Consider the following 12,365-nt stretch of genomic DNA (forward strand, 5'->3'; position numbering starts at 1 on the left):
AGTGCACAGTGCCCTTGGGTGCATAGATAAATTGGTATCAAATGGCTGGTACAGTCATTAAAATGCATAAATTTCATAAACAGGTGGTGGCCATGGCCTGTTTTTAGTACTCTAATGTGAAAAGGCAGTGTACGATTACATTTAAACAAAAATATGATGATGTGAGTGGTATTGACAATCTAGAAGAGTTGGAGCTGTTTTAATTGTATCAGAATTAAAAGTAAGGATGGATGGGTGGGTGGGTGTCAGAAGGTGTTTAATTAAATTAAATATTGGTGGCGACCAATTTAAATTTCATGGGTGGTGGAGTGTTTGAAAAAGTCCTGCAAATATATATATTTTGATAAGGATGAAAGTTATAGTGTGATCAACCAAAGAGATTGCTTGGTTTGGTTTTCCTCTATATGCAGCCTATAGAGGGCATCTGTGTGCAAGACAGTTCTTGACATATCAGTAATGTTTTAATTAAAATTCTCATGCTATCAAGAAGAACGTTGTTTATGAACATTGTTCTCAGGCTGAGAATTTGCATCACTTTTGAAGTGGGAGTGAACAGAACAAATGTGGCAGTACATGATGAAATTGATGCACTAGGTTTTTTGAAGTTCAAAAATTAACTGTAAGCATTTAATAAGCATTTTCAAACACAACATCCATGTTCTTGACCTTCAGGTGAATGTTCAAAACAGGTTGGCTTCCCCAGAACAGCCACCAAGTTGTGCTCAGCATTATAGTGAGGGTAAGTAAGCTAGAAGCCACAAAGTTGTGCTCAGCATTATAGCGAGGGTAAGTAAACTAGAGGCGACAAAGTTGTGCTCAGCATTATAGCTAGGGTAAGTAAACTAGAGGCCACTTAAAGTCTGGTTTTTAGTCACTTTTCAGAAGAACTAATTTTAATAAACTTCCAAAGGAATGCTTTTTGGGGGAAAACAACACTCTAATTGCTTTATTTTTTGCCAGTTTAATTTTTTTATTCATTTATTAGTACTGATTTCTTTATCATTGCAGTCTGCAGCCTATCTCAGTGTTTTCAGACAGTTCAGTTTAATGGGATTTAGTCATGAAAAAATCAAAGAAGCTTTGGTGAAGAATAACAACGATCAAGACAAGGCCCTAGATTTCCTGACAAAATGAATTTATATTCGTATTTATGTAGCATGTTTATTATTTTCACAGTCTGTCATTCAGATATTGTTAACAGCAAAGGTATTTCGATCTAGTTCTTGCAATCCATTGTATAGTGTGAAACCAAATGTGTAATACAGTCATTGTTAAACTATCCAAATAGTTCCTATAGCGACCTATATTAAAAGTCAGAGTTCCTCATATTTTCACAAGGTCAATTCTTCAGGACATTTTTTTATAAATAGCTTAGATACTCCCTTATAAGTGGACTCCATTTGTTAACTGCACAGACCCAGATGTGCCATCACATAATGCACCGGCAGGTTTGGGTCTCTGCAGTTTGTTAGGAGTAATCATTAGATCAAATAACATAAACTCTGATCTGCAGGTGCATTATTTGATGGTAGATCAGGATCATGGTCTCTGTTGTTTGCAACTAGACTTGTGAGTTTGGATGGTATTTAATTCCTAATGTATTTTTGTAATATGTGAAAAGTGTAACACTTGGTAATATTTTGTGTTGAATGTTCTAATGATAAGTGGAATCAGCACAGAAAGTATCATTTATATACTTAATTTATTGCCTGTATCCATATATTTTTCTGTTTCTTTGGATCCCAGAGTCATTTGATTCTAATGTCACTGTGGTATTATAACAGTACTGTATTTATATTGACTGGTATTATAAATTGAACTAAAATGAGGAAATTATTTTAAATTACTGCAAGGAGTGTGTTCTTTGTGACTTGAAGCTAGGTAAGCATTTTCATGCCATGAAAATCTACATATATCGTGTAGTTCATCATGTTTATTTTTTGGGAAATGTCTGGTGTTGTGGACTAAAAAGTAATATTGAGTAGTCAGTACCATAGAACGTTTGGAAACAAGCTTAGTTTTCTAAGATTGTAAACATGTATTGTGTTCAGATGATTGTTTTTGTTTTTGTTTCTGTCAGTACACTTCTTGATGTAGAACAGGTTTTAGGTTTGGGACAAATTGATTGAAAATAAGAATGGGACATTTAGTGCACCCGCTCTACACTTGGCTTTTCACATCCATAAAATTTTATTATGTGTCGGCTGTATACAGTGTATGTGCCATGCTGACCCTTATTCCTATATGTCATCCTCTGGGTATGTAAAACTGAGGGCTATAGATATGTCTGTCTGTCTGAAAACAATTTTATTTCCAGAACATCACTCTCATACCATTCAGAGTATTTCAACCAAATTTATAATTTTCTGCAGTCAGTATTATTTTCTTTGGTTATCCTTGTAACAGAGTGTGGCATAACTGTAAATGAATTGAGAGTGTTAGACAATAGAGTACTAATATAAGTGGTATAAAAATTGAGAGTGCTTGAATATTGTGTACTTTCTGTATGAGTCTGTGCATAAAGGCAGGGTCCTGTGACGAGTAGATCCTGATACATGATGGACGGTGCAGGTGATATAACACTTGCACATTTGCATCTTATCTCTTCTGCCCAGCATCGCAGACCTGGGAAACAATCACGATCACTCCTGCCCAACATTGCAGGCTCTGGTAATATTGTCCTTTTTTGTCATGAAGCTTACGTTTGATTTAATACAAGATTTTTTTTATTTTTCTTCAAAATCATGTCATAACATTATCTCAGTTTACTAATTTTTGAGAAGGAAATGCAGCTTTGGATAAAACTTTGGATTGAGTTACAAAATCTAATGATAATAATATTTAAGCTTTTCTCATCCTTCTTCATCATGACGGTATGTACCTTTATGGGTGGTACTTTTTGTGGATTAAATTCTGATTTTCTAGTTAATTTGAGTTCTTTGAAAAGCAATATTTTTTACCCATTGTAGTGTTAGTTATATCAGACCAAGTTTCTGCCTAGTCGCTATGTCGGATTTGTCTAAATGCTGGCATTTTCATTTTGCGTTTAAAATCTCCATTATTGTACACAGTTTTTATTATTGTAGAATAGTCTATTCAGTTGAAATATTATTGTACTAAAGGGATGAAAATGGATAAATGTATTTTCATGTAGAAGTATAAATAATCTGAACATACAAGAAAGTCTGTGTTGCAATAAATGTTGTTGCAGTAGGCTATGTAAAATGTTGTTACCATTTAATTAAAAAAATAATGAGAAATGGTATTGTCTTAGAACGTGCATAAAATAAAGGCTGAAAATATTTTGTGATTCTTTAAAGTTTACTCTGATTGAAGATGGTATATTATTCTTAAGAAGTGTTGATGAAGGTATGTGTTGTTGAGTGATATTTTACATTATAACATGCTATTGAAGTTGCACAAGAAATGTGAAACTGGCAAGCCATGGAGTCTACCAATGTAATGTAGTAGAAATGTGAAACCAGCCATGGAGTCCCTACATGTAATGTAGTATGTTTCTGATCATTTTATTTCATTTCAGATATTTTTCAAGGACTTATTGTTTTACAACATTGTTGATGTTTTAGTTTATATTGGAATTATATTTCTGTTTTATTATACATTGACATAGCAAAGTCAAAAGTACATAAAAACTTGGACTGATCTCTTCAGGGTTCACTTCATTCATCTAATGTACTTGCTTATAAGTCGAGTTCAGCTGCAAACTGCACAGACCCAGATCTGCCATCAATATAAAGTGCTGGCAGATAAAGGGTCTATGCAGTTTGTTAGGAGTGATCAGTAGAACAAGTAACATAAACCTTCATCTGCTGACACATTATGTAGTGACAGATCAAAGTCTGAATTGTTTGCAGTTGGATTCGATTTATAAGCAAGTGTATACAGTACATTTTTACATCATGAGGATGCTTTTAACAACTTTGATGTATGACATATCAACCGTAGTCTAGCAGTTGAATGTTTAGATTCTGGAAATTTCTTTTTCTCTTTGTGTTTTTTAAAACTCCATTTTGCCATGATTTGTTGTGGAATTTATGTATTAAATGATTGTTCACATAAGAATAAAGATTGATATAAGTTTTGATGTGTGCAGACTTTTGTCGGACCATCTGCAAAGACTTTGAACTGTTAGGCTCCATCTCTTTTCCCATTTGCTCTCTCAAACGTTTGCACATAGCAAAATGTATTGGGATTTTTGAGTTGTTTCTTTTTTGTTATATTTCATGTACTTTCATGCGATAAATATTGGTACACCCATAATGCTGCTTTGCTGGACGATGCAGCAAGTAAAATAAAGACTGTTTTTCTGTCTAGGCTTTATGTAGTATGTTTGCCAAACAGCTTTGTCATTCCTAGCAATCCATAACACATAATAAGACGGAAAAAAAACCATTCTGCTTTGGGTTTTTAACGTTGTATTACAAACTGTTAAAAACCATGGATTTAACAAAAGTATTGTCAGCATGTTTACTGTTGTAAATTAAATGTGTACGATTCCTATATTGATCTAATTAACAATGTCCTAACGTCAACAAAATCATGTATTAATTATATCAACTTGACTTATATAGTATATGCAAATTTATGGGTTATTCATGGGATTTGTTTTTTGTTACATGCACTACACTAAGACAGAAAAGGTACATGAGAACTCTTACTGTAAATCATTTTGTTTTGATAACCCAGCCTAACCTGAGCCTCTTTGCAGATCAATTCACAGTTGACTCTACATTTTTCTCGCATTGTTATTTATTTTTGCAAGGAAGTCAAATAGTGTTTTCACATGCACGGTAGTGGCATCAAAACAAATCTTGTAAATCAGTTACATTTTGCAAAATCATGAAGAGTTCCAGATGCAAGCTCAACTTTTTTATGATTACTAATTCAAAGGTATTTGCTCTATATCACATATTTTGAAAAGTTCAGCAAACTAGGAAGTTCACAAAATAATTGGCTATGATGTGTATTGTCTTCACTTGCTTATAAATTGGATTCACCTAGAGCCTGCATTGACCAAAATTTGCCATTGCATAATGTGCCAGCAGCACTGGGTCTGTGAAGTCTGTTTGGAGTAATCAATAGAATAAATAACAGAGATCCTGATCTGGTAAATTATACACCAGCAGATGTAGGTGTGTGTTATTTGCAGTGTTACGCAAATTATATGATACATGGTTTACATGCGAAATTATGCTTTATGAATGTTGAGTCAGCCTTAGTGGAAGATTGACATTTCAGTCGTGTTGCATCTGTGTGTATATCCATCTGTCCACACCCAGGATTAATCTTAGTGTTGACATTTGTACTGCCTTCATTATCAGATCTTTGGTTTGGATTTTAGACCATGGTGAGCTATTTGTTCCATAATCACATTATCACATATTACAACAGTTTATATCATTAAATTTCTTTAATACCAAATTTTTATAAAGGTCTTGAATATTTCATGGACTAATCATGAATTATTTTGCTTTCATCATGTCTTATTTAGGTTACCTTTTGTCAAACTCGTACTCCAACTTTATGCATCCGTACTGTATGACCTGGTCAAAGAATTGTTAGGCTCCAGTGTTTATCAGGTCTGTTAAAAGTGTTGAAGGAGAACATTTGTATAGTAATGGATTACAAATACATCGAGTTAAAAGTGTTGAAAGAGAACATTGGGATAATAGCAATGGATTACAAACACATTGAATTATGTTTAGTCTTTGTTTGTTTCTTTGTTTTTTTGGATAATTTACAAAGTATCGCATAGCTTAAACATAGAATTTTGTACTGGTATTGTTGATTCATTATGTACATAAACCCTAACTACAACTTGATATTATCAAATAAATTTTGTTTCCAAGGTTAGCAAAGAAGGAATTCCCTACTCTCTTAACTGCATAATATCACAGTATGCTTCCATCAAGGTTATCTTGCTATCATGGGATCGAGAAGGAACAAAAGTAGTGATACATTTTTATAATTTACATTTATCAGAGAATGTTAAAAATATTATTTCAGAAATCAGCCCAGAGTGACTGAATGGTCTAAAGTGCTTGCCTTTACCTGATACTGCATCAGTGATGACTGGAATTCATAAAGGGATTGCATTCTATTTTTTGAATGTCTCCATCATTGTACATATCAGGTTGTCTCTGTCATATGATGCTGCAGGAAAAGCTGTTGATAAATTAGAAGGAGAACTCCTGAAGTATCAAGTTGGCACCTGACAATGTGCTTCATGCGTAGAGTTGATTTTTTAAATCTTATTTCCCAGCTAAAAGACCTAATAACTGGAAGATATAAATTTCTTCTTCTTTGTCAGGTTATGAAAGGAATATTGGTTCTTGACCATTCTAATGCTGACTGTGAGAGATTGTTCAGTGTTGTTAACAAAAATAAAACTGAATTCAGATCCAGGCTTTGTAACCCAGTACTTAGTGCTCTACTGGTGTGCAAAACATTCATAGTCTCAGTTGGTACAAAGTGTTTTGAAATGCAATATGAGAGTCATGTTGCTTTTTAAAGCTCAAAGTGTTATATATGAAAACTTGAAGCGGTAATTGATGTTAAAAGTCCAGAGGGATAAATAAATCATTTTGTACATATGCTGATTGAATTTTTATCATGTTATATATATGTGGATTACTCTTTTTCTGCTTGGATTACTCTTTTTGTCTGCTTGGATTACACTTTTTCCTCACCAGGGGTTGCCATGTATGCTGTCTGCATGGGTTCGAGTCTCAGGCTTGGCCATGGTGGGTATGTGAGAAACCTTGCCATATGTTCATGGTTCTTTTGGGGTTCTTTCTTACACCAGCAATACTGGCCTCCATGTATAGCCTATCAGGCGCTGGAAAATGGCGTTTAATCCAAAAACAACCTATTTAAAATGTCCAAGTAATCATTTGATTTTAAAATGATTACTTTTGATTAAATTTAAATAGGGATTTGAACTAAAATAGATGGATACAAATTTTCGACAGTGTGAATGTATCAGTCATATTTGGTGAATTTTGCTTTGGTATTTTGGAATTTTACCAAGCTAAACCAAAATCTAACAGGACTAAATAAGAATGGTCACCAGTCCTTGTGAGTTTTGAATATCTGTGATTAATGTGAGTTGGAAGTAATCAGTAGCTATTTACAGTACAATAAAACAATAAATGACCTCTGTTTTCGGAGACCATTCTTAATGAAAAGATATATGGTTTTCTTTACACTTTCCATAAGGTAGATTGTTATATGCTATGATATCTCTCCATCCATCTATCTTTCAATTTGTCTTTACTGTATTTCATTTCTACATGGTAACTCACGTTCTCTGCCATCTACAGTTACTAAGCTTTGTGGATGACTTGCACTTGGGGTAAAGAAGAACACTATAGATTTCAAGGTCAGGATGTCAAGGTAACTGTGACTAAAAGAAGAAACGTGGTTTTTGCATTGTAATTTGAATTCTCACCTTCATTTACCAAACATGGTGGATGACTTGCACATGAGATAAGGAAGAGTCCTGTTGATTTTTGGGTCAAAAGGTCAGATGTCAGGGTCACTTTCTGAAAGAAGAAAAATGGTTTCTGCACAGTAACTTTATTTACCTATCAGCTATGGTTAACAAACTTGAATTACCCTTGGTTGTAGTAGGGATTAACCCCATTTTTCAGCACAAGATAGGTAATACATGGTGGCCAGTATAAGTGGTGAAGAAAGAACCCTGGAAATCCCCGAGAAGAATCACTGACTCACGAGATGCTACTGGCAAGCTTTCTCGCATATCCATGTTAGCTGAGCCTAAGACTTGAACCCATGCAGACATAGGTGAGATGGCAGTGATCTGGAACTTTGAGCGCTTTAGACCGCTTGGCCATTCGCGACCCCAAACTTACCCTTTGTGTCCAAAAGAGCCCAATAAGTTTTGGGGTTGAAAGATCAGATCTCAAAGCCTTGAAAGAAAGCCTACAACTTGTTTCTACACAATAACATTGTTTCTTTATCACATACCTGGACCACTTTTTATGGATGATTTGCATTTGGGTTAAGGAATAAGCCTATCAATTTGGAGGTCAAAAGGTCCAAGGCAAAGATCATTGCAAGTGAAAACAACAAATGGTTTCTGCATAGTATCATTATTTCTGAATCAAGGAGCTATGGTAGCTTAGTTATTAGCTTGTGAGACTTATGACTGTTCAAATCATACCAATGGATCAACCCTGGTTGGCTGTCCTGGTGTGTCCTTGGGCAATGTAGTTAACTCATCTTGGTCTCTAAATAACTTAATTGTTTTAATTTGTGCCATAAAACACCAAACCAGACATTACAGACATGGATCAGAGTTTGTGGATTGCTTATAATTGGGGTAGAGAAAAGTGTTTTGATTTTGGGGTCAGATGTACCAAAGGTGAAGGTCATGGTAACTGAACTAAAGAAAATTTTAGGAGTCCAACTGTTGTAAGAAACTACTTTTAGTTGACAGAAGGGATAGTCTTGTGATGCAGATTTTACTGCATTTGTACTGTGTGCCAGTGTTTGTCATGTTTGGGTTTGTCTTTATATTTGCAGCAATTTAAGAGGGTCTTGAAATGCACCTCCATCATATTTCTTGGATTGATAAGGACAGTTAAATTTTAGCTTGTTACTAGTTTCATTGGCATATACTGCTTTGATTAGTCTTCCTCAGTGTTATTGATCTTAAGTTATGTTTGTAGCAAAGTATACATTTTTGTTTGTAACAGAGTATACATTTTTGTTTCCATTGACAGCTTAGATTTACTTTTGTATCTGTCATTCAAGATATGGTACAGGAATATGACATTCACAATAATGTTTTTTTAAAAAATATTTAAATGAATGTATTCTTAGCAGATAAAAACATATTACCATCCATGGGGTTATTATGGTTTTATTGAATAAAAGTTAAATGCTTAGAGAAGTGTATCAGTGAAATCGAACATTACTGTGCTGATGTATTCCTTTGAATGAATGTTTCTGACACCACATTGCTGTGTTAAAGAAGTCCTTTGAGCAAATGTTTCTGACACCACATTGCTGTGTTAAAGAAGTCCTTTGAGCAAATGTTTTTGACACCACATTGCTGTGTTAAAGAAGTCCTTTGAGCAAATGTTTTTGACACCACATTGCTGTGTTAGAGGAGTACTTTGAACGAATATGCTTTTGATACCACAATGTTGTGTTAGAGGAGCCCTTTGAGCAAATATGCTTTTGACACCACATTGTTGGTTTAGAGGAGTCCTTGGAGTGAGTATGTTTTTGATATCACATTGCTGTGTTGGACACTCCTTTGAGCAAATATGTTTTAGATACCACATTGCAGCCTTTAAAATTTCATCAGCACAACAGGTCCTGTATTCACAAAACTTGCTGGAGCATGAAACTTAAACTTGTACTAAAATTTTAAAAACCATATATAGCATGCCCAAAATCTGTATAGTTATAGGATAAATGCATTAACTCAGAAGGTATAATACAGATTTGCGAACTTTTCTTTTAAGGGTATGGTCCTGAAATAGATGCATAAGCATCAGGTTTCATAATCCTAGCTTTATATAAAAGTGTCTGAGAAATGAACTTCGAACACAAAATTGAACCAGTCACTGAAACATACAATGTCATAGTGACCTACTTTTACAGTGAGAGTGTAGTGCTCATCCAGATGCATTTCCTCACCAAGTTGTATGATTCTAAGTTGAATATTAGTATGTCATAGCATGCAAGAAACATTTAGACGTAAGTAAAATGAATAATTTTAACATAATAAAAAAAGCAGAATATTAGTTACTGATCTTTTGTTGTAAAGGCGTGGTACTAACAGTCTTCTAGCTAAATGATCATAGCATAAACAGTGCTTTAGAAATAAAACATTTGACCAAAGTCAGTGAAACATGAACTGTGGGTCACAGTAACCCACATTAACATTGAAGCATCAAGATGAAACCATGTGCTAAACTTGCTTATGCTAAATGCAACATCTTTGAGAGAAAGCCCATGAAAATTTCCACTCGAGTATTTGATGGATATTAATTTCATTAATATGAAAATATAATGAAGTTAGAAAAACTAATGCCTATGGAATATTTTAGTTCAACCTTGTGAAAGTTATGTGTATCTACCATGTGTTTAGCACTGCCTTATTGCAGAGGTCAAATACATGAATAAGAAAGCATCAGAGATCTCAGAATGGTTCATCTTGTCATGAGGTCAGTTTTTGTTAAATGTTGTCACATGCAGTGCTATTAATACTAAACTAATGATGTTAACATCATGAAAAAATAAAGTACACAAAATGTCTAGTTACATTTGCTGTTGATTCACCAGTGCCCTTTTTTCATGCTATTACTGCTGAGAGCTTAATTAAAGTTGATTTCGAATACGAGTGGATGTAAACTGACGTGATCAGCCAAAAGTAGATAAATCATGCTTTTTCTTGGCCAAAAATTAAAAATGTCACTTCCTATTTTAGATTCGGCATTAGGAAAGTCTGACTAGTAAGAAAATAGTTTGTCATGTTCGGCATGCAAGGACGGTGTACTGTACACAGTTTGCCATGTTCGGCATGCAAGTACAGTATACTATACACAGGAGTTTGCCATATTTGGCATGCACATTCAGTATATTTTACACAGGAGTTTGCCCAGTTTGGCATGCAAATACAGTGTATTGTACACAGGAGTTTGCCATATTCGGCATGCACATACAGTATACTGTAGACAGGAGTTTGCCATGTTCAACATGAAATTAAGTGTAATAAGTTTTAACTTTGTAGTACATGTACACTTGTATACATACCAGTATTGTCACATCACTGATATTCTTTAATGCAGGGGTCTCTCTCTCTGCGGCACTCCAAGCAGAAACCTGTGGCCTGCATAATGATTGGTGTCGTGAGAGATAACAAACGTGGTGTGGCCCTTGGGCCATCAAAAATGTCCTCATGCAGCCCTCAGGGCGGTTTGAGTTTGAGACCCCTGCTCTAATGGCAGCCAACAGCAACAGTCATATCATAGTTATTTTCTAATGGCAGCTGACAGTAACAGTGGTGATACATTAATTTCAAGTTAAAAATTTTTGGAGAAAATATACATTTTCGATTCTGTGTGAATATTCCATGTCTTTTTCATACTGTGAGTAGTTAAATAATTGCAACATGACCTTTCTCTTCAACCAAGACTGAAAATAGTTAACATGTACAATTTTATTCCCATGGCCTCCATTCTAGGGGGTAAGTGGCTTGAAATCCACTCCAGTTTGTTGCCTTTATAGTTACCTAGGAAGAAGGACTGCTTTAGATGCAGTGAGAATTTACACGTGTGTGTGTATGTGTGCCACCCCAACACATTACTCCACTCAGCTTCATCAATGCAAGCTAATACTTTGATCTTTAACTTCAATGGAAGTAAGGTTAGAATCATAAAATTGTCAGGATGATTGTATCTTTACATGCAGGGTGAATTTCAACAACACTGTAAGACTATATGAAATTTCATTTTAGAGTTTTGAGACCAAGTTGAAGTTTTGGGCTCAGACAGTCATGTGACTGACTACCTGTCCTTTTTTTGCTGCACATTTTTTATGTGTAGGTTCTTGCTCCTTTGCTATACAATGTCAAGGACATAGATTATGTTCTATTGACAATATGGGCCCAAAACATTAGTGAAGTTTTTATGTTGCAATGAAAATGGAAAAGTAAAAAGAAACTTTTTATGATTTGAAAGTCTAAAATTTTTAGACACTTATTATGCCAAAACTTAATTTCCCCAACATCACTTGTGATACTCTCCACTGGACAGAGTGTAGTTAGACTAAATTAGTGTTGTGCCAGACTGATATGTAAGACTGCTCTGTTGTCAAAACATTTAATTAAAGCAATTAGTTAACATTAATAAGTCAAATGAAGTGTATGTGCTAGTCTTCTGTTTTCTGTATAATCTGTTAGCATTTATTATTTTTGCAGAAATGGCTGTTAAAATTGTGATGTATAATAAACAGGTAATCAGCAGTTTTGGGTTTGCAGTTTTTTTCCCCCATTGATCCTATAGATTTATATTTACATCTGAAGTTTTTTTGCTCATTTTTATACATATAACTGAGTCTCTGATACAATCTTTTTTGTCAAACTGCAGATGTTGTTGTTATGCATTGTTGGTAGATTTTAGTGCCTCAGTCATCATTTGACACCACACCACTATAGCTTTGCTTTTGTACAGATATATAGTGACTTGTGTATTTACCAATTATCCATTCATTACTCCATATTTCAACTACATGCATGAAAATGAAAATGTGTTGATATGATTACATGACGGAAGCTCAACCGTAGCAAAACTATGTCATTGTGACCT

At 34.5% G+C, this 12,365-nt stretch overlaps 1 protein-coding gene across 1 annotated transcript in view; it reads left to right on the forward strand.

Moving 5' to 3' along the window:
* Positions 1 to 12,022, forward strand: part of LOC149801906 (ubiquitin-associated protein 1-like) — a 38,647-nt gene extending 26,625 nt beyond the window's left edge. The window contains exon 8 of the mRNA XM_089956290.1: positions 1,009 to 12,022. Within this exon, the coding sequence (XP_089812416.1) occupies positions 1,009 to 1,134 (126 nt within the window). The 3' untranslated portion in view covers positions 1,135 to 12,022. The remainder of the gene's footprint in view (positions 1 to 1,008) is intronic.
* The last annotated feature ends 343 nt before the right edge of the window (positions 12,023 to 12,365 follow it).

The sequence above is a fragment of the Sinohyriopsis cumingii genome, chromosome 4 (genome assembly GCF_028554795.1).
Source record: "Sinohyriopsis cumingii isolate HCF-2022 chromosome 4, ASM2855479v2, whole genome shotgun sequence".
Taxonomy (NCBI): Eukaryota; Metazoa; Mollusca; class Bivalvia; order Unionida; family Unionidae; genus Sinohyriopsis; species Sinohyriopsis cumingii.